The 23,025-nt window shown below is 47.9% G+C and overlaps 1 protein-coding gene across 1 annotated transcript; it reads left to right on the forward strand.

The window, feature by feature from the left end:
- The first annotated feature begins 359 nt into the window (after positions 1-359).
- Positions 360-11,467, forward strand: prr36b (proline rich 36b). The gene is made up of 6 exons (XM_068749763.1): positions 360-978; positions 1,307-1,385; positions 7,794-8,014; positions 8,121-8,479; positions 8,787-9,115; positions 9,322-11,467. Exons 1-6 carry the CDS (start codon positions 360-362, stop codon positions 11,465-11,467), a joined length of 3,753 nt encoding a protein of 1,250 aa, XP_068605864.1.
- Positions 11,468-23,025: the final 11,558 nt, after the last annotated feature.

Consider the following 23,025-nt stretch of genomic DNA (forward strand, 5'->3'; position numbering starts at 1 on the left):
TAGGTGAAGTCACGAGGAGACAGGAAGTCATCTGATCCAGTATTTAAACGTTAAAATGCACTTGTTAGTATTTGATGTTTATTAGTCGTGTTGTTGTTGTTTTTTTACAGATTTGGAATACTTGTACCATTTTTAATCCACGGACTTATTGTTTTGTGGCAGATATTTTCTCATATTCATTCTGGGTTGTGCTGGAGCCTATCCTTGCTGTTGAGTAACTTTATTCTAATGTATGTTATCCTGTTTTTCTTTCTAGACAACATTCTGCTCTATCCATAAACCCTGTAAACGTGTGTCCAACCCGTGAGATTGAAGTCCATCCGCCCTTGCAGAGAGGGACCACTACCACTCAAGGGGAGATGAAGCCAGATGGGGTTGTCACGGTATCACTGGAGCCAATGGAAACATTGGAATCCAATCCTGTAAATGAAGCAGCTCCTGCTGTGGGACAGGTGTCCCAACAGGCAGCCAGCCCATTGGAGGAGGAGATGTCACAGCAACCTGCAGGAGAGGCAACCCAGGTGGAACCCCAGTCAGAACAGCCTAAGGAACCCCCCCCTGCTAAAACCAGCAACAAGACATCATCAGATTCCAAAGCCAAGACGACCAACAAGGCCACAGCCAAGACAAAACCTGGGGCCACCAGCCCAACTAAGACCTCCCGGCCCAACACATCCCAGAGCCGCCTCTCAAACGGCATGTCGAAGCCACAGACCAATGGGGTGGCGAAGAAGACCCCTCCTGCTGCAGTCAAAAAGACCACTCTGACCGCAGCTGCACCTAAAAAGCCGACGGGCCTCGCCGCCGTCCCTGCTTCAAAGGGCAAAGTGGGTGAGAAGAAAGCCGCAGGGGCCGCCTCTGCTACCACGAGTACAAAGCCGATGAGCGGATCAACAACAGCAGCCAAAAAGACGCCGTCTTCATCGGCAAATGGTGTCAAAACCAGCACCGCAGCAGCCGCTGCTAAAAAGCCCTCAGGTTGGTGGAAATGTCGTCGACAAACGGCAAGTTTAGACCAGTGAAAAAACATCAATGGATCTACATCCAGTACGATTTAAGGATTTCACAGCTCCGGCTCTAATAGAGAGTGTTCATTGTAATGTGATTACACAGACAGATGCTCCCAGGGCTGATTCAGCACACACACATTAGACATGGCAGAACGCGTGCAGCTGATTATGTGAGAGCTACATCTCTGTGACCTATATCTGTACATGGATACTATTTATATGTGTTACTATTGTACTATACTATAAAACGCTGCTCTTGTTCTTCACATATTACTTAACTCTCTCCTGTCCTCCAGCTCCTAAGCCTACCTCTGCAACTGCCACCAAGACGAGCTCTGCTGCTTCCCCCAAGCCCCTTGTTTCCAAGACAACCAGGTCGGTGTGACATTTGTGTAAAATTGAAGCCTCTCCCCTGTAGGAGTATACGTGTGTACGTCCATGCGTGAGCAGCAAAGTGCCCAAGAGAGATTTACTTTGCATTTGTGTGAAGCACAGACAGCTGTCTAAAATTGGTCCTCTTCCCAGACATCCTTCAGCAAAAATGTTCCGAGTGGGTTCCCCTTATTGGAAGCCTTTCTAATGGTGAAAATCAGAATATTTCCTGTGGGAGGGCAACAAATGTGAAAAAACTAGTTTCTTGATACGCTCTGTGGGGAAAGAGTTCCTGTTTGCCAAGTTGGAAACAGTTAATTCAACAGGTGTCACTTGACTGTACGTTCCAAGAAGAACTAGAACCCTGTAGGAATTAGGGACATAGGGACATTTCTCAGCCTACATAGAGGCTGGGAAAGTAGGCCAAGTGGGCCGGCCACTAGCCAATGTCAGAGCAGGCCTTGAAGGAATGCCTTGCAGGGTTTCACCACAGTGAGCGTTCTACAGCAGCATTATTAATGAAGCAAGTTTTGGGAAGGAGTGCAGTTTAGACAAGGGAGGGGAGGGGCTGTCGGAAGAGCGCATTGAGAACAAGAAAATCCTCTTTGGATTGTGTTTCTGTAGAAGCAGAGCTTGTGTTAGTCGTGCACACCAGCGTGTGTTATTTGCGTGCCATCGGGTCAACGTGTTCATCACCTGAGTCACGCTGTTGGCACGGCGTTTGATCCTGAGGTGATTTAGAGGCAGAGCAGCAGGAGGCCGAAGGAGGGCCTTTGTGTAACACAGGCCTCGTCGTCGCCATCCAGACGGAGCCGCTCTGTGTTTGTAGTTTTCTTCCTCGCTGTCATGCCACCATGGTGTATGGTATGATCTGTATGTAATTATACTGGTTGTTCTGTGTCGTGCAGTCAGACATCAGACAAACCAGAATGACTGTGACAAACCTGTTGGAACATACAGAGGAATGTCAGCCACAGGCCACCCCAGGGAGATGCTTGAGATAGTTTTACTCTCCTTCTTGCCAACAGATGAGTAAAACTGATAGAAGGAGTGGCGTCCGTCTCCTCACCTACTCTTTGCCTGAAGGACGATAAGCATAACTTCTCAAATCTCTTTTAAGACACTTCTATATATATTCCTACAGGAGATGAGCTCTTCTTGGTCTGACTTCCTGTTCAGAGTAGGTCCGTTTGTTTCCGTGGACCTCGTCAACACACAGTGGTTTCGTAATCCTCCTCCAAATGCAGCTTGACTGTTATAAAAATTGAATTGCGAATGTCAAACAGAACTGACACAGAGAGGGAAAATGTTGGTTACAGGTACAGATAATGTAGCTGACTGAGCAGGTGCACTGTCTGTTACATCGCACAAAAGATGTCACATCGCATGCACTAAATTATTTGTGGCGTGACCAACGATTTGGAACACAACAGCAGTCGATGTGCAGCACAGGGAAGGCTGCAGCTGCAGTAGTCCTACACGTGGATTCTCATGAGACGGGTAGAACAAGCGCTGATGCTAGTCGTCCATGACAGTATCATGCTAATAAGTGTGTCTGTGCACGTGCGTGTGCGTGTTTGGCATTTGTATAAGTGATGCTCTTTGACAGCGCAATAAATTTCTGCTTTAATTAGATATTGCCCTTTCGCTGCCTTCCTCAATCCTCATTCCAGACCTGCTATTAGCAGAGTGGCCGAGCGCTTGAAGGATTCATTAATGGCCACATCAGACACGCCCTCCTTCCTCTGTCGCCGTCACAAACGCGTGCACGTGGGCCGGCAGCGGGTCCCACAGTTCACTTCACCAATTGATTTAGTTCCATCTGCTGCAGCTTCCAGTGCATCAAACAGATGAAGCGCACGGCAAACGCAGGCTGGCTAAGTGGCATGAATCTAATTTAAAGCCACTCACCAGTGTTTTGTGCGCCCAGTTCAGGTTTTTGCCAAATTAAATGAGTTTTTTCCAGCCGTTGCTTCCAGAGACTTTAATTTAAGGCTAATTTTCATTATGTATGTTTTTTTTTACAAACTTACTGGTCTAAAAGATCATGAAAGATGTTTTTATGTATGTGAGGAAGCCTTTGAATGGTTAAATCAAATAGGATTGATGTCTAGCCATGTCTAGCACAGTATGTGCTGTGTAGGTGCATCAGCATTAGTGCATGTGTCCTGTTCACGGACGCCTGGATAGAGGGAGCGGCATGTAATTAGGATTCAGCGCACGTGTTCACTGTATATTAGTCAGTATGATATTGAGGTAAAAGGAAGAGGGGGGCGGGACTCACCAAACACGTGGTCCGTGCACGCATGCCGCAGACCCACTTCCTGCTGTCAGGGGATGCAGTAGGGAGAAGTGAAACAAAGATGGTGGTCGTGAGGTATTGACGCTACGTGGCTGAATGAGACGTGTGTCCCTGCTGACTTCCCATCATCATAGAGTGAGGACCGTGCATGCAGTGTGCACGTGGTGTGTGCACGATAAGTGTATGCGAAGGAGAGGGGAGGCAGCGGTGGATAGAAGCAGCAGATGTGAAACACGGGAGACTGGAGGACAGAGCAAGGTTGTTCAGTCCTCTTTCTCGCGTGACTGCCGGCTGATCCGGGGGGGGGGGGGGGGGTTTCCATGTCTGCCCTCCTCTTCCTGCTCCCCACTCAGCCACACCATGTTCCCACATTAGTCATGCTTTTCTCTCATTGACGGGCCCTCGGGGACTATATATTTTTATTGCAGTGGACTGATTGCATCCCTCCTCATTTACTGCCGGTGTAATGGTCCAGCACTGTTGTGGATGTTTAGCGTCCTCACGCCTGTCGCCTTTCTACAGCGAAGCAGGCGACGTGTTGCACAGGCTGTAAATCTTTGGATCCATTTGGGGTGTGGCCTGTGAGTCTGAAGCCACGCCCACTGACTTGATTTTATTGAGGTTCAGCCGCAGAGGCAATTACCAAATGGATTCAATGGGAATGAGGTGGAGGGACGGGAGGACAGAAGAGAGACGTGTCTGACTGAGAGACAATAGCTGAAGCGTGGAAGGGAGTGTTCAGAGAGAATGGATGTAGCAGTGTGTTTGTTCTCCGTACCAGACCCGCATAAATATTCTGGCATTATTGAGTAGATGATTTTTTTAACCATATAAAAATATACTGATTGTTTGTGCTTGTCAACCCGTTTTCATGATGTAGACATAAATCCCAAGAGCTTATTACAAAGTACGTATAATAAAGTGTTTTATAAAATCAAATGCAGTGATTAGATGTAAATAAATACAAGCAAACACTGACCATCTGGTTCGAAGTCCATAAACTAGCAGGACCGGTTTGGTGCACGACATTATCCAGCAAACAATCTGATATCGGTTTTAAGAAAAAATAGCGGCATCTAAAAATGAGCAGAAGAGTCATAAAAAAGGAAAAACTCAAAAGATGAAGAGACAAAAGGCGCCGTGAAGAATGGGGAAAAGGAGCTGAGCATGCAATACAATGAAAACTGGATTTAGCAACAGTTTTAGACAATCGGATGAATAAACGCGGAGTAGAAAGGCAAAGGGAATGTAAAGAGGAAGACAGGAGAGGAACAGAAAACAAGAATTGTGGAGGAGAGAATCCACAGACATGAAAGGCAAGAAAAGTGCAAGAACAAAACATCAAACAAGTACGAGGACAGCAATGACAGGAAACACTAAACAGGGAACCGTACACAACCCTAAGACAATAAATCTTTCCAATAAACGGGGACAAATCTAATTCCATGACACGGCGGTCCGATAGAGGCGCCTCTGGTGACGCGGCCCTTTTTCTGGTTTCTGTATTATATTACCAACAGAAACACGGCCTTAGTGAGCTGGACAGCCCAGGATCTGTGGATAGGATTCAGGTTTTAGTGTCTGCTAATGTCATTACTATTAGTAAAGGTAGAACAGTCATGGCCACATGTGGGGGGGGGGGGGGGCTCTGCTCATCCTTCCAGAGCTGACTGACTCTAACCAGGAAGAAGATCCTGCCTCTGCGTTTGTGGCGCTTGCCTAAATCGTCTTTAATTCGCTGCTCGTCATTAGCAGGCGCTCCTCCCTGCGTCGTTTGACGCCTTCGCTGCAGGGAAGATTTCCTCCATGCCTGCTCGTCTTATTAGACTCTCATATCAGATCCCATTATTCAAATCCTAGACCGACTCTTGCACGTAACAAAGAAGCACCAGGAGGCAACCATGTTTTTTTAGCCGCACTTCTTTCTCAGCCCCGTGACTTGGGGAATGTGTGTTTACAAATTCGAGTGAAATATCACTAATCATCCTCAGGTGACGGAGCTCAACCTTGAATATCTCGCTTTGTGTCTCCGTTTGCCTCCGCGCCGCTGCTTCTGCTTTAACCCCGCTTTGTAGCGTCGCTTCTGTCAGTCTGGCTCTTGTGGTGAAATGTGAACCATGAAGACAGCTATTTTCCTAGAGGCTGCCCGACGACTTGCACAATAGCATCATTTAAGGATCACAGTTTCTCTTACAGGCTTCTCCATTATCTGACAGACACTTACGGCATACTTGATCTTTAATGTCAGCCTCTGTATCTGTGCTTGTAATTACTTTATCGTTTCTTATCTAATTCAGACACCATTTTGTATTTTCAACAGTTTTAGAGTTAAAATTTTAATATCCCACTTTTAGAAGAGTTTGCAGCAAATGCACATTTCAGGTTCTACGTTTTTGCCCTGACTGAACAATGCTCAGCTCTACAATTCAGTCAGGATTTGGTGCGGCTTTTTGCCAGCTGCTGATTATTGCCGGCGTTTTACGCTGCTAGTTCTATATGATCCAGCACAAAACCAGTTGTAAACCATACGGACTGTTTGAGGCTCAGGCGTGAACACATACTTATTGTATTGCCACCTACCTTTAATCTTGTTTCATGTTAATGAACTGTATCAATTATATTTGCCAGTTTGTGCACTAATTCGGCGCCACCACACAATGGCCGTCTGCTTTTACCACAGTCTCTGGTTCCCGCTGGGGGGGATTTGGTGAAGCTATTTTTTGTTCTTCTCTCAGTATTAAAGATTAAAAATGTCCCAACCATCTTCGCTCTCACGTTACATCCCTGTTCTTTCCCGACAGTACTAGCACAGATCTTTATTTAGAAACTGAATAGTTAGTGTAGCGTGGATTCGGGAGATTGCGCGCTACAGCCTCGTCAGGAATTGTAGATGCTCAAATGTGACACGGAAGCCAGACTCAGGGCCAGGCAGAGCAGTCAGGCTGATGCACACTGCCCCAAGCGTAGCTCCTTTGTGGGGAGTGGGAATAAGCAGGAGATGAGGGTGGGATGCCTGTCTGGGGTCCTGTCATGACTCGGCTCCCTCTTCTCTACCCCTGAGGGGAGTCAGTTCAAAGAGAGCTTTAGAGGAAGGTATAATAAAGCAAATGCAAATCCTCCTGACACTATCTGCTCAAAATGTGTGATAATCGGCCAATCAGACTTCACTTATGTGAGACAGTTCATCCAAAAACTTCCATTCAGTGTGTTTTGGAGGGATTGAAAAAGTTTGTAATTGAACAACAGTAAAAATGCATAATACTAATGTAACAAGAGACAAGTGGGGAATCGTTATTTAAAAGACATTAATGCAATGGAATGCTATTAGCCTCTCGCTTATAGCAAGCTGGGTCATGCTCCGCCAACACCTGTGTCCCGCAAAGCGGAAAAGCACCAAAAAATGCATCGATGGATGGATCATTCTGACCAAAAGCCAGTTCGATGTCAGAAGTCTCTCTGCAGACGGTTCCAGCGGAAAGACACTAAGTTTGTGTTCCTGAGGTACATAACAATCGACATCTCCAACAAATCACTGGTGCAAGCATAGCAGGTGTAACGTGTTTTAAAAACAAGTCTAAAAACATTGAATCAATACACACCCTAACAGGCGTCCTACGTAAAGACTTTCAACGTAGGTGTTATGCGTTTCTTCCTGTTTACAAGTTCTCCTTGGATTTGGGCTGATGCCACGTCTGAAAGGCTATTTAGGTCAGTGCCTTGGCTGCTTGTCCACCCATTAAGAACCGTCTATCCTGTCCTTATGCTGACATACCACGACGCTGTTGTTTAGAAATACATGCAAGCAGTCTTGCTCATGCTTGTACTTTGTCGCGTTTCCTCTGGCAGTATACGTGACTAACCAGTGAGACTTCGCAGTCCTGCTAAGGATCCTTAAGGACTCATAAGTTTGGGATACATGTTCACCATAATTAAAAATGCAAATCACTAGCATATTGAGCTCTCCGAAATAACTCTAATAGGAATGTTTAATCATCGTACAAGGAAAAAGGAGCTGCTGTGCATTTAGACGGCGTGGTTCTGTGCACTGGATGCCTTTTGCCGTATTACGTCTCAATATTTTTTTATCTACCCTTTTTCTTCTTCTTCAGGCCTACATCTGGCACAGCAGCATCGTCTCATCCGACCACAGGCACAACTAGGACGCCCAATACCAGCACGACTAAGACTGCAGCTACAGCCAAACCTGCCACCCCAAAAACCTCCTCCACAACGACCAAGTCTGCTGCACCCAAACCAACCTCCACCACCCCCTCTGGTGGCAAACTTCCTGCAGCACAAACATCCAGAACCACAACCCCTGTGAAAAAAGGTGATCATATATGCTTATATATGTTGTAATGAGCAGAAATGTGAGTTTGCATTGTATTTGATTATGTAATTGTTTCATTGTTCCCTGTGCTTTGTCTTCTGTCCAGATGTTACCAAACCAGTCGCCCCAGCATCCAAAAAGCCGGCAGAGTCCCCTCTGACTCGTCCATCCTCTGCAGCAAGGTCAGCTAAACCTGAGACCCCCAAGTCAGCCTCAAAATCAGATGCCGCTGCCAAAAAGCCTGTTGCTAGCAAGGCTGCAGACACGAAGACACCCATCCGCTCCAAAATACAAGACGGCAAGGCAACGTCCAAGGATGTTTCCAAGACCGCCCTCTCCAAAACGGCGACAACTAAAACCTCCAGTCCCAAGAAAGCTGTGGGCAGCAGCACCCCGACTCCCGTGAAACGTGGCCCCAAAGCGGCGACTCTTGCCGATCCTGCAAAGGGAATCGCTGCTGCAGCTGTAGGTGGCGCTGCGGCTGTAGGTGGCGCTGCAGCCGCCGCCACTGCAGCAGCTGTGATTGCTGGGTCAGAGAAACCAGAACCCGCTGCAGAAAAAGGTGTCGAACCCACTCCAGAACTAGTCTCTGCACCAGTGTTAGAAGCTGTGCAAGAACCAATGCCGGAACCCGTAAGAGAACCAACACCTAAACCCATACGAGAGCTGACACCAGAACCCGTAAGAGAACCAACACCTAAACCCATACGAGAGCTGACACCAGAACCCGTAAGAGAACCAACACCTAAACCCATACGAGAGCTGACACCAGAACCCGTACGAGAACCAACACCTGAACCTATACGGCAACCAGCACCAGAGCCTGTGCGAGAACCAACACCTGAACCTATACGAGAACCAACACCAGAACCCGTACGAGAACCAACACCAGAGCCAATACGGCAACCAACACCAGAGCCTGTGCGAGAACCAACACCAGAGCCAATACGGCAACCAACACCAGAGCCCGTACGAGAACCAACACCTGAACCTATACGAGAACCAACACCAGAACCCGTACGAGAACCGACACCAGAGCCAATACGGCAACCAACACCAGAGCCTGTGCGAGAACCTGCAAGAGAACAAACACCAGAACCTGTACGCCAGACTCTAAGAGAACCAACACCTGAACCAATAAGAGAACCATCACCTGAACCAGTCCATGAGCCAGCCTCCAATGTTCAGCTCTCGGCCCAGATGGACCTTTTTAAATTTGAGGAGTCTGCAGACAACTCGGTTCCTTCCCTGGGGACGACAGTCATGTCTCCTCCTTGCTCCCCACCAGGCCCCGTTTCTCCTGCCAGAGAGCCTCAGACCGCCTCCTCCCTGCTGGGCATGCATATCCAGTCTGATCCATGGGACATGAACCAGACCCAGGCTCCATCAGGCTTTGCTCCCCAAGGCCCAGTCGGTATGATGAACCTTCAGACAGAGGAAGAGAACAATAAGCAAAGTTGGGACGCACATACAATGGAGGAGGGAGAGTATGAGGGGGAGGAAGAAGAAAAGGAGAACCTGTTTATGCCTCCGCCCACGACTCTATCTGAAGGCACCTTCGGTTTGATGGCGCAACCGCAACTGCTGGGTGCATCACCAAAAGATGATTTCACCCCCCGCCACCTGACTTCCCCTCGTGAAAAGGAGGACGAAGTGGAAAAGGCTGATCGGGAGATCAATGAGGATGATGATTTTGAGGAGGAGGAGGAGGAGGAGGAGGAGGGTGAATATGAATATGAGGAACAGAGGAGACTAGGTCATCAGCCTTCATCCATTGTCACTGACATGAGCATGTCTCTGCCCTCCGAGGACTTCCAGGTCAGGCCCTCAACCTTCGGCGGTTCTGCAGGTTGGCACGGCGACGACCTTCTATCCGGGATGGACTCTGAGGATGTGAGCAGCTGCACCAGCAGCCGGCAGCAAGGGGTCTCTGACCTCAGCAGCACCCAGCACACGGCGCTGCTGGAGGGAACCCAGAGCTCAGACGCGCTGATTGACTCCAGCCTCCGTGGCTCTGAAGGAGACTGTAATCTCATGGGCTCGCCCAATGTCGAGACCCTGGCCAACGAGGAAGAGGAAGACGAGGACGAAGAGGACGAGCGGGTGGACGACATGGACCTCAGTTCGGAAAGAATCGAGGAGCATCGCAGAATGTTCGAACAGCAGGAGCGAGAGCCGGAGGAGGAGGACGATGAAGACGTAGAGATGCGTAGCGAAGGAGTGACCGAGAGCTGTGGGCACGCTGATGAAGATGACTTTAATGAGGAGGAGCGTTTAGACAACCTCAATCTCTCTGGCCCGCCTACCTCCACCTGGGGCCAGGCGAACCCCTTTAGTCCTTGGGCTCAGCCGGCCTCGCTGGTCTCCGTGTCGTCCCCTAGCCCCGTCTCTGACCACGGTGCCGTCGAATCGGAGACTCCCGTATCGTCTCCCGCCCAGGCCCACTTGGACGGCAGTGCCCCTTCTTTTGTTCCCCAATCAGAGGACGAGCCCGAGCAGCACCAGTCGGCCCACGGAGAGGCTCGTGTCCTAGGCGACGCACCGGCGGTAGACGTGGCCGCCCACAGCGGCAGTGAGACGAGCACCCCAGAGGACCTCCGCGAATATGACAGCAGCTCCGGGGTGGAGTCCCGCTCCGACAAGCAGCAGACTCCGGTGCCTGCTTCAGTCCATCCCGACATGGATCAGGACCTTGGTATACACCTGGAGAAAGGTGACGAGGAAGAGGAGGAGGCTGAGACGCTCCCTGCCGATGAGATCCTCGGAACGGGGCCCCCAACCGCTCCGGCGTCCGCCCAGTCGTCCCCTTCTACGTCTGGAGACGAGGCCAGCGACACGGAGGGCGAGGTGCAGATAAACGACCCGGATACTTCGGTGATGGTCGGCGAGAGCGCCGGGTTTGAAAGTCCGACCGCCGCGTGCTGCCTGCCTGCCCTCGAGGAGGATGAGGAGGCGGCGGACGCGGGGGCAGGAGAGGGCGAAGAGGACGGAGGCGGGACGACCCCTCAGTCGGCCAACTCCGTGGCATCGTATGGCTTCGACTGCACCACGTCCAACTCGAATGCTCATTCCATGGCTGAGAGCTGTGGGAAAAGCCCCGGGATCTTCTCCCTGGAGAACGAGGAGCAGCTGCCGGAGGAGGCCAAGGACCCCTCCCTCATTAAGGAGCTGACCCTGCCCTCGGGGGCTGCCGCTGCCCAGTCAGAGGACCTGCTGGGCAGACCGGTAGACCTGATGCCTTTAGGTCTCCCGGGAGAAAACCAGTCCGGTCTGGATGAGCACCACTACATGCTGGGGGGGAAGGCTGCCGGAGACCACCTGGAGGGGGTCGACCCGATGGAGCCCACCCGCCACCTCGAGTTCACTGAATCTGGGGACGCCAACGACAGCCAGCCTCCCTATTACTCCACCATATGTGATAAGACTGATAGTTTTCTGGCAGGTAACGTATAAGTCCCTCCTAGTTTCCCCCTGGAATGCACCTTTTCCCTACGACACCCCCCCCCCTCCCCCTACCTGTGTTTGGTTTTCTATCGAGTTGGCTTAGATGGCTTCGAAGAAAAAAAAAACAAAAAACGAGAGCAAGCTTGTAGAAAATGATTTTTTTTTTAAATGAAGGAAGGAGATGGAAAAAAAAAAATGACTAGCGATTTTTAAATGAAGCCTCCCTCTTTGGTCCTGCTTTGATCCTGGCTTTGAGTGTATGCTTAAGCTCCTTTATGTCCAGTAGATACTACCATTTTCTAGTAGACGGTTCTTTTGAAGTAACACTGAATATTCTGTAGCCCCCCCCCCCGCCCCCCCCGATGGGCTAATGACTGATTAGTCCGATGTGACTAAACCGAAGAAGAAGAGAAACCCGATGGAATGGACTCATTGTGTATTTATCCTTCTGTTTGTACCGAACAAATGTCTTTTTTTTTTTGTGTGTGATGTATTTGCTTATTGCTTGTTTCTTGTGTTTTCTGTTCACACCTGGTCCTCCCTTACCTGTGTGTACACGCTTCATGTTCAACAGCACCGTAGCGATAGTCAGACGCTCTCCTCGAGTTTGGGTTCTTGTTTTTGCTAGTACGTTTCGCTATCAAAATAAAGGCTAGATACTGTATTAACGCGGCCGTTTGCCCTCACAGATTTGTTGAGATAGGTATGGTGGGGGGGGGGGGAGTACTAGGTTGCAGTTGGTGAAGTTTTTAATGTGTGCTTTGAAAGTTTCTACGCTCTTTGCATCGGTCGTTGAAGTTTATGATGTGCAGTTGCGAGTACAGTATGTGTTTCAGGCGTTTTGGCTTTAAGTGGCAACGCTTCGAGCGTTCGTTAGCTGATCGTTTGTGTTCAAGGAGAGACGTAAGAACTAGCTTGCTTTTTGTGACGAGCCACAGGTGAGCTTTACACTTGATGAAATGATTCCAGAATGAGCGTTCGGTTTGCTATCTCAACAGTATAATGCATGTGTAACTAAAAAAAAAGACTGTGTACTACCTTGAATTTGAAACAGTTCTACATTAATAATGTTCATAAATGAATGAACGGTTCACACTAGGTTATCTTTCAAAGTTCCATTAAAACGTCATCGCAAGGCATTTCGTTCCCGTTTCTTATTTTCCCTGTGGATCCAGCATGCCTGAAATGATTGTCCTCGTGTTTGAGCCGTGAGTCTCTGCATTTATTTCCGCCTTCCTCTTGCTTATCACCATGACAAGAACCGCTAAACAGGAAGTGATGCAACATTGTACAACGGTGTTGTGTCGTGAAGTAACACAAAATACATTCTGAGATTTCTACGTTCAAATAGGATCAAACTTCAAATATAAATACGACACGTTAAACACGGAGAAAGCTCCTTTTGACCGGCGCGTTGCAACGGCCTTTCTTTCGTTAAATGATGAAGAGCAAACACTTCTCTCCCTCTCATGCCTTTTTCCTCTGACCTGCCTGCTCCTCCGTAGCAAAAGCCCAATGTGGAAGCGAAGTCCTCGTACCTGCATGCAGTACTCCGATGATACCGAAGAGATGCTTCAGGTTTTTATTCTGGGACGCTGCTTTGCTTTTTATTCGTGTGTGTTTACATAGGCATTGCTTTTTCAAAGACTAACTGTCATAACTTGGTGATTACAAACGACATATTTGAGATATTTTACACAGACGTTTTTGTCTTTATTTTCTTTTCCTGTGTGTTTTCGTCTCTCTCAATCACCTGTTGTCTGTATTGTACTGTTAATGTCTTGCATGATAACCAAAGCATTAAAAAAGAGAAGAACTTAACTGGTAGACATTAAAGCAAGCAAGGGGAAACGTATGGTTATATAAAAGTACAACTTTTATATAAGAGAGAAATCCTCATGAGATGTTCCCGTTTCCCATTTCGTAGACGTATTACCGTGATCCTGTGTCGTTTTTTTTTGTTACTCTTGTGTGACAAATCGCACCTGAACCCTCTTCTTCCCGGTCTCTGCCTGTTTTGTTTGATAATTGCGTCTCTAATGGATGAACCAAGTGATCTTGACTGTCTCACAGGAGACGAGAAAGAAGATTACAAGACCAGATCAAACGTCCAGGAAAACAACTGGAACCTGAACTACGCCAGTGGGTTTCCAGTAGCCAATGGCCACTACATGGCTTTGGTCCCAGGAAACAGAAGGCCCATCGATCCCACTCTGGTGGCACATTTCACTAACATGGCGTCCTATTCGCCTTTGATTGAGCCCGGTGCTGAGCGATGCGCCGGTGGAGCGCAGCTAAGGAGGCTTGAACAGCACCAAGAGAAGATAAGGGAGATGCAGCACCGCCGAGACCAGGAGAGGCAGAAGAGGCAGTGGCTTGAGGAGGAGCACCTGAGGCTGGAGCAGCAGAAGCAGCTGGAGAAGCAGCGGAGGGAGCTCCTCCAGCTGCAGCTGCAGCAGCAGCAGCAGGAGCATCGGCAGCGCAGGCAGGTCACGCAGTGGCAGCTGGAGCTGCAGCAGCAGAAACAGCTCAGGAGGAGCCCGACCGGCGTCGTGTTCTCCACTTCCTCCGGTCTCTGCACCATCTATGAAGCCATGGAAACCAGCGATGAGGAGGACGAGGCAAGGGGGGAGCGCAACAGGAACGTGCGGGCGATGGGGACGAGGGTGCCATCGTCCCGGAGCGCCAATCGGGATTGCCAGAGGCGGCTCCGTCCGGCGCCGCCGCAGGAGCTGGAATGGAACGAGAATGTGGGCGTGGTCCAGCAGCTCATCAACCAGACCTTGATGCTGGCTGGAGAGGGAGGCTGCCCTCCTCTCCTGCTCCTCCCCGTGGGGACAGGAGGCACCCTGAGCCCCTTGGAGAGCAGCACGTGGGCCGGGCTGCTGCCCCAGTTCAGGCCTCCTGCAGCGACCGTCACCTCCGTCAGCAGCTACTCCCCGGACAGCCAGGGGGGCTGCCCTCCGGGAGACTGGACCGTGGTGGAGGTGGAGACGCAGCACTGAACACAGGCTGAGCAGGTTCAGCAGTTAAAGGAATCTGAAGCCGGAATGATAAAGGAGTCGCTTCATTACGTTTTTAATACGATCACAAGTTGCATCATATGAGCCTCTAAGCTCGGCCTGAAATTGATAACAGATATGCGCTGTAGAGCAGATTCGTGTGGCTCGTCCCACACCCTGTCCAGTGTCCACCGCATTAGAGCGTGTTTCCTCTGCTGGGTCTTTAGAGACACTGCTGCTGTGTCCCACCCAATAGCAGCGTCTCTTTTAGACGTCTCATCCAGATACGGAGACCAAATGTCGGTCTGGAGCGACGACGTGTCGCTCTCGTTTTTCCTTTCTTCTATTTATTGCGTGGACCAAATATTCCTGCAGGTAAGTGACAGTACTGTGAATAGATATGATGTATTTGTGAACCAAAAATCCTCATTGTGTTAAAAAAATTATATATTTGAAACAAGCCTTTGTGTTAGGGTGTCGATGCCCCCCCCCCCCCCCCCCCACATACTGGTGTGGAGTCACATGCTGCTTTGACTTCACTTGACAACCAGGTTTTCATGGACCTAATGGAGTTGTCAGGGAGCAGGGGGGGGGGGGGGGGGCGGACGGAAGAAGGCTCTCGTTGTTCTGCCTAAGGGACAGCCAGGGGGGGCTCAGAGGGTGCTGCTGGGGGTGGGTGGGTTCAACATTCCAAAGTTGATAGCTCATTTCCTGGGTCTGCCAGTATCCATGGGGGCGGCTTGAGGTTATAGATGATGTCATGGAGGGAGAGAAAGGAGAATGCCAAGATGATGGAAGATGAGACAAAGGGCCAGCTCTGGTGGGTGGGGGGTGGGGGGTGGGGGGTGGGGTGGGGGGGGGGGGGGGACAACACATCTCAAAACTTGTCTTCATCAGAACAGAAAACTATCTTTATAAATATTTCACTGCTGTTTGGTTTGTGTAATGTATAAAAAAAACACGCAGCAGGTGTTTGGTGTGAAGCAGAGCAGCGCCTGTTTCTTTGTGTCTGCTCGAGAAGGGGAGGTCGCGTGGAGGACACGGATAAAGAAAGCGACACCGCCCCCTGTTGGTGGCATGAATGACATGCAACGTCGCTGTGATGTTTTTGCAATGAATCATGAGTGGCTTTGATGCTACTATTAATGCTACTAAACAAGGCTTGCACGGATCCCAAGTTAATATTTCTGATTTGTGAAAGCATTCGTCTACAGAGAAGAGTTTTATAAATCATTTAGCACTTTATACTACAGCTACGTCATGCATGTTTGTGAATCTAAGTTGAGTGAAAATAAAACAGACACCAATCCTATGCTGCTATATACGATCATATCAAAGATTTGATACGAGTTTAATTTATGCATTCTTATAAATAAGCGTAACCTTCATAACCACTGATTTATTCATATACAATAATATTGCATGTATTTGTGGTTAAACTTGTGTTCTAGTTTTAAACTTCCGAGTGCCCTTTTCGTTAATATTGTCATGTAAGTTTGAGATTAATTTTAATATAATACAATCAACACACAGTTTTGGTGTTTACTTTGCTAATAGTTTTGTTTGTGAATGATTATCATTTTTGAAATGTTTGTGTTGTCCTTGTGCCAGTGGCAGAATCATCTCTCTGACTATGAAATAAACTCGCTTGAATCTTTTGTCCTTGTGTTTTTTTTCCTTTAATTCAGTATTCACGAGTAAGAAATATTTGTCTGCGTAGTTATAAAACTGCAGTTGTCAACGTTCTCAATGACGAAAACACAGATATCCTACTGTCAAGACTGTTGTTATGCATAGGGAAATAATTATAAGAAGAATAAACCTAATTTAGAGAGAGAATATTGGATGCCGAGCTCTTGGGCTGTTCAGGAACGACTCCAGATCTCAGAGCACGTTTCCTCAGGTACTGTGCATACGGACTCAACCACAGTCCATCCACGCACTTGTGTTGTTGCCTAAATACACTTCCTCGCAGGATAATGTGGGTGTACACAAATGACAAGTCCCTGAACCTTTCATTCGTTGTATCCATCAGGACGGAAAAACACTGACCTTGCTGCTAATGTCAGTGCGTAGAGTTTGTTGACAAGTTGCAACTAACCCACGCCTCATTGAGTGGATTCATCTGACCATCCTTTTTAGAATCCATTCATAAAAATAAAAAAAAACTGTGCCATTGGCTTTAATGCCAACTCAAATAAAGGTATAAATAAAGCTACAATTCAGAAGGCTGAAATGTCCTTCCATTAGCGGTGACCTGTGACCTGTTGAACCTGATAGCGCAACATGCTGGCTTGTTGAGCAAGCTGAGGAAAGCTCCCACGCAGAAATACATACAGGAAGTACCGTCAAAATAAAAGCATGCGCTTTATCGGAGCGCACAAATTCCTCAAAATACACCCTGAGGTCAAATACACGACGAGATACAAAAAAAAAAAAAAAAAAGCTCTTTAAAGGTGGCTACTGATTTTCTAAGAATTCCTAATCAGATGTAGGACGTTGGACGTCGTATGGGATTTGTTGCCATTTCAGTTCAGCAAACTAAGACAATAAAGGAGGAGCAACAAATTGAACCTGCTGTTTTCACTTGCCACTGACTTTAGAATATTACACTACTGTGTTTTATACCAGTATATAATATGTAGTACATGCTTTATATCAGGGTTGTCAAACCAGTGCTGAAGTTCACCCTCGGGATCAGCACTGGACAGCTCCACATGCACCTATGGAGCTGTCCAGTGCTGATCCTGAGCATATGTAGCCGGCTGCATATGCAGCTGACCAGTGCTTCCAAGTACAACCAAAAAAAGCATGTGAGTAGAGTTCTTGTAAATATCTTAGTAAACATTGTTCTACTTTGCTAATTGAATGTTTTCAACTGCTTAATCTAATCCACGGCTTCCTGGTGTAGCTTGCTAGCTATTGCGCATATCTGACACTTTATTTCTAATTTATATTTCAGATATCAGGAAAAAAGAAACATTCCAGAATACACACCGCAAACATTTAAATTGTGTACATTTTTACTGACTACATTTCGTAAATTGACGCGCAATTCGACTTTATTATGAAGGATGCAACCGGAAGTGTCACTTGTTCCTCTTAAACGGACTTTAATATGTGTTCCTCCTCTTCCCCAGCATCTGTCACCGGCTCTCAGCCTTCCGGAGAGCAGCAGAGACGGCCTCGGTGTGGCGCGGCGCGGCGTGGAGCGGAGCGCGGCGTGGAGCGTGGCGCTGATCCTGCAGGGATTTCTCGCAGCTTTCCTCCCTGAGGATGAGAACACAGCCGGTAGCAGCAGTCGCACTCAGACGGATCCAGCACAGAATGCACCGCATGATGCAGATCGGAGTCCCGGAGTTGCCGTCCTGCAGCCAGGAGGTGATGGTCTCCTCCTCTCTCCTCTGCCCACCTGCGCCTCCGGTGTCACAATGCTAACCTTTGATTTGCGTGTTTTTCGGTGCATCAAACGGCGTCTTTGCTGCTGAGTGTTTTTTTTTTTTAATGGAACAAGGCCATCGATCACCGGGACTGGATGACTTCGGCTGTAATTCCCACAATGTTTTGACGTCTGGAACAAAGTGACCAAAACATTAAGAGAAGGGACTTCTCGTCGCCTTCTAATTGGCTGGAAGCTCTGCACATGATGGCCAATAACGACCTGCATGTGAGTTTACTAACTTTTAACCTGACTAATTGTGATAATTACACAGTAGTCATTTGTATACTGGTATTAGACCTTCAATGTATGCACGATAAGAGCCAATGGAGGAGCATCCAGAGATGCTCTAACTGATTCTGGTATCTGTGGTGGCCGGAAGAGGAGACCTGTGAGATCTGTGTCTGTTTGTTTGTGTTTCTATTCAATATTGCACTTCAAACAAATTTAAAGCTGCAAAGACAATCTCATTTACCTAGATTGGTTCAAGTTGCAAAAAGAAAATCCTACAGGTCCCATGATGCACCTTAATAGCTTCTCCTCTGAAGACTAAAAGTGTTGAGAGACTTAATTAAGCGAATGAAATTAATCAAATTAAAATTAATATCAATAAAGTCACATTTTAGATTCAGTAAAAGCATTAAAACTTGAAAATGTGATTTTTTTTTTTGGATAAAGATGACACATGGCCTGTTAGCGTCTGACCTGGATCCAAGTGAGGTGTCAGGCTTGGTGATATGAAGTAATATTATCAACACAGACTTGAACGTAGCTCAAAATATCTGTTCTGATTTTCTTGGTGTCAAATTGTCAAATGTTACTGATCTAGATCTACAAGGAGAAAACAAAACATCATTAGTGAAATATGGTTTGGAATACACAAGGCAAGTACAAATCCCTCAAAGCCATCAGTTAAAAACACACCAGGAAGTACTTCTTCTAAAGCATTTGTGCGGATTAGATTTGCCCAAATGAATTGCAATGATTTCAGATTTGTGGCCCAGTAGCTGCCCTCTGGGGGGGGGGGGTCTGCAGGCGTGAGTCATGGAAGCCGTTGTGGTGTTGGGCCTACTTTAAAGGGCTTGTATTGCAGTGACCTCGGTGGAGGGGAAACGTTAACTGTAAGGGTCGGTGATGATGCAGATTGGACCGACTCAGAGAGGAGCGTAAAGTGGTTGTGTTATCCTCCCTCCTCTCTCTTGTTTGCCACTCCTGCATTAGCGCCGCTCCTCCTCCTCCTCCTCCTCCTCCTCCTCCTCCTCCTCCTCCTCGAGATGATACGAATCGAGCCTCCTGCTGAGGATAGGCGCTCAGCCCCGAGCCGGCGCGCATCGCATCCGCACCAAGCTAGCCGCACACTTTGTGGCCACCCTCTCATGAATTCTTTATTCGTGTTGGTTTCCTCTAGTTATTATGTTTTGACTTGTGCAAGAGGAGCTGCTGCTCCTTCGCTGAGGCCCTGACCAAATGACTTTTATTGATCATGTAAGAGTGGAGGCGTGTGATGGCATCGGCGGACTCGTGAGCGTAGCTGCGCGTGTCGAAGGTCCCACGTGTGTCGAAGTGATGTCCTGCGTGACGCTCGCCATAATGTGTCTCCAGCTGCCACGGTTATGGCTAATAGGATTAGGAGACTGTGTCTCTGACCTCGGAGGAGTGTAGCATTAGTGCCCTCAGTCACAGACACCCCCCCCCCCACTGTCTGCAGAAATCTGTCTGTCAGATACACCAGTAGAAACGCAGCACAGCGTTGATCCGGTGATGGAACATCTTCATGGCATTGGTCAGTAAACGTGTGATGAGTGCCGGGCCCTCACCGCGGTGGAATCAAGTAGTCCCTAATAGTGCCTGTGTGGAATTCTGATAGCTGAAATGCCAATGAAGAGGGGAAAAAAATGCATCTTCCATTCAGCTGACCAGTCTGAGCACCAGCTGTTGTTGCTCTACTGGGCTTTCAGAGGATTAGTTTTTCAGTGATACCGGGTCAAAAGATGCAATAAAATAAAATAAAACGGCTGGACGAGCTGCTCGTCCCATTTGTCCAGATGCATTCGGCCTATTTCACAGAATGTCTTGTGAGTGTTTTCGGCCTTTAAGAGATTCTAGAATGGCTTGTACAGGACTGGAGAATGTGAGAAGGCTGAGAAGGACGATTTAGAGAAGAGGTGTTTGCTTTAGAGAACATGTCGCAGATTCCTCCTGGAAATGTTCCCCTCGGTGTGTGACTCACACGACGGGAAGGTCACCAAGTGTGTGGAGCCACGCATTCACCTGGGAGCATCGATTGGTTTTGTAATGCTTACGATGAGATGTCTGCTGTTGGTTTGTCACTTGAAGAACAAACGAGATCCGGCACGATGCAGCTCATGTGAAAATGTGCTGAGTTGCAATGGAAGATAAACCTGCATAGAAGCAGCTTGGAGTGCGTTACCAGATGTTTCTGTAACGCAGTAGTGCAACAACAGAACCTTTCTGCACGCCACCGGTCGGACCTCAAGCAGCGCCGTCTCCACTGCCTCTGTAGTGGCCAGCAAAAACACAATTTTCATATCCTGTTACATGCTTTTGATTTCTTCTTCTTCTTCTTCTTCTTCGAGTTGGACCTTCACAAATTAAAATGAACTTTTAAACATGATTTATTTTATTTTCCCCTTCGGCCATTTTCACTTTCATGGATGGGACAGCCTGGAAACTGATGCAGAAAGAAAGAAGAACCGGCGCCGTGTGACCTGGTTGCGGTTTAACCTGAGGCGCATGAGATGCGCTGTCCCTCCTTTATGTTGGGGACATGCGATCTGCCTGCGTGTCGCGCTCTGATGGTGGTGTTGGGTTTACGGAGGCGCAGACCGGAGGCTTCGTGATTTCGGCCTCGACACTGGACTGTCTGTCCTGTCAGCCCAGAGGCCGTAAAAAAAATCAGACAGACGGGGGGGAGGACAAACGACTTGACGGGGGGAGACATCAACAAGTCGTCCTTTTGAAACGTAACCCAAACTGCAGCCATGGTTCTTATTAAAGTCTCTCGGGCTGAGCTGTTTGAACAATCACATTGTGAGACACAAATAGCAGTCAGATGCCAGAGCGTTTCTTTCCACCCAGCATCAACAATGCAAAGGAGATTATAAAACCGGTAACTGGAGGAGGATAAATTGTCCTTAATGAATAGGATGCAGCATCGAGGGGGGGTGGGGGGGGTCCACTAGAGTTCAATTTTCACGAATTATCTGACGGGAAAGCCTCCCTTTGCAAAACCAGTTTATTTAGTGCTGTTTAAGCAAAGGCCTGCAGTGACCAAGGAAACGTAAAGGTACCCCGGTCTTATGGTTGAAGCACAGCCCTGAACGTTTGTGCTGCCTGTCTTTTTCCTCTGTGTTTATGAGCGGCACGCCATCGTAATCAACAGCATCAGTAAAAGGGGATCAGATAATAATCTGCATCACAGAACGGACCTCTCATCCCCCCTCAGCCCTTCTGCCATAATCATTTCTAATCTGCTTTCCAAGTCCATTACCGTCATGCCTGCTCAACCATTCCGTTACATCCCTTTCCAATCCGTCTTCTCCTCTGACCATCGGAGGCGACTCGGTTGCCCAAATGCGTGAGCCTGGTTCTCTGTCACGGACATCCACGCTCGATTGACACATCATCTGAGTTTGGATTGGTCCCAGTCGGTGGGGGGGTATGCTAATGAGTGTTTTATTCATGTTTTGTACTGGGGGTTTTTTTTTTTTGGCTTTTGCATGACTGTCAGATTCCTGTGTGATGCTGAATTATGGAACAGTCGTGCCTGAATGCAACACCGGAGAATCTATGTTTAGAGCATCGCAGGCCGGCAGGTTCCGTCTTCTCACCTCTCTGCTGGAAAGCGACTGCGTTTCGGTGCATCTGTTCCAAAACACCGACAAAAATTTAAAAAATCCCGCATCCCGATGCCGTATTTGACTCCCTTTGGGGGAGAAGGAGAAAGTGTAGGATGTTATTTTAATGTGGACGATGAGATGCCTCAAACAGATGCAGAACCCCCCCCCCCCCCCCCCCAGCACGGATGCCAGAAATGTGTCCTTTTATTATTTTCGACTCTACATATTTAAACATCTTAGTAAGACATTTAGTTCTCCTCTGTCTAAAACCTTCATGCAGGTTGACTGTTGCAGGTCAACAACTTTGTTTTGCTGCCTTTTTTTTACATGCAGGTTGTGCTCAATGGAGCATTATGGGAAGAGTGAGGTAGCGCTGTTGGATTCAAATCCATGGACCTTTTAATCTCTTGGCTGCTCTCTCTCTCGCTCTCTGCTTTTTGTAGAAAAATAACTCAATCATTTCACATTGATTGTTCCCTGACAGTTGCCATTTGTCTCGAGCAGCTCCTTGCACACGTGACAGAAATCGTTTAAGTCGGTGAACTGGAGAGATTTTCTCATCAGGGTTTTACGCAGCCTTATTCCTCAAGAACCCGAACAGAGCGGCTGCTTGTTGCCGCGGCGTTCACAATGGGCCAAGCCGGGAACACAAGCATTTAGCGAGTTCTCTTAAGGAGCTCGACCCTTTCATAAAGATGCCATTCATGCAGCTGAGCAGAAACGCTCGCATCTTCTCACGGAACCTTCTGCACAACTCCTGCTGCTGTTTATCGAAGCCTCTGTTCTGATTCTTATGTCTTCATTAAGCTTTGCTGGTGCAGCTGACATACTTACTTGCTGTGTCGCACTGTAAAAAAGTGATTTGGCAGCAGAATCGCCCCGGAATATGAGGGACTTTGGGGATTAACAGGCACACATACTCAGTCCAAGGTACATCCTGTAAGCCTTTAACTCATTCATAGAGGGCCAGGATTTAAATCATAACGTGGAGCGACTGGGAGTCTGCTGGGAATGTGTCCTTCTGGTGAATTTGTACTTCACACAATTAAAATAAGAAGGTTCAATAGAGCTTCAAAATTGGCTCCTCAATATTTTATTTGATTGTTGACCGATGTTTACGGAATTTGACACAGTCATGTAGGGCGGGGGCTTCTATCATACCTCCAAATTTCATCCGGATCGGATGCAGAACGCATTCAGGAAAAAACATTAACATTGAAAACCCCATTTACGGATTCAAATATCAGTTAATACACATCAACTCCG

This window comes from Brachionichthys hirsutus, chromosome 16, assembly GCF_040956055.1.
Source record: "Brachionichthys hirsutus isolate HB-005 chromosome 16, CSIRO-AGI_Bhir_v1, whole genome shotgun sequence".
Taxonomy (NCBI): domain Eukaryota; kingdom Metazoa; phylum Chordata; class Actinopteri; order Lophiiformes; family Brachionichthyidae; genus Brachionichthys; species Brachionichthys hirsutus.

What these genes read in the sequence shown, in the direction of transcription:
- prr36b (XM_068749763.1), top strand. Translation starts at nt 360, where the DNA reads ATGAAGCCAGATGGGGTTGTCACGGTATCACTGGAGCCAATGGAAACA. An exon ending in CTTGTTTCCAAGACAACCAG is followed by an intron (nt 1,386 to 7,793) that starts GTCGGTGTGACA and finishes CTTCTTCTTCAG; the next exon opens with GCCTACATCTGGCACAGCAG. An exon ending in AGGGAATCGCTGCTGCAGCT is followed by an intron (nt 8,480 to 8,786) that starts GTAGGTGGCGCT and finishes AGCTGACACCAG; the next exon opens with AACCCGTACGAGAACCAACA.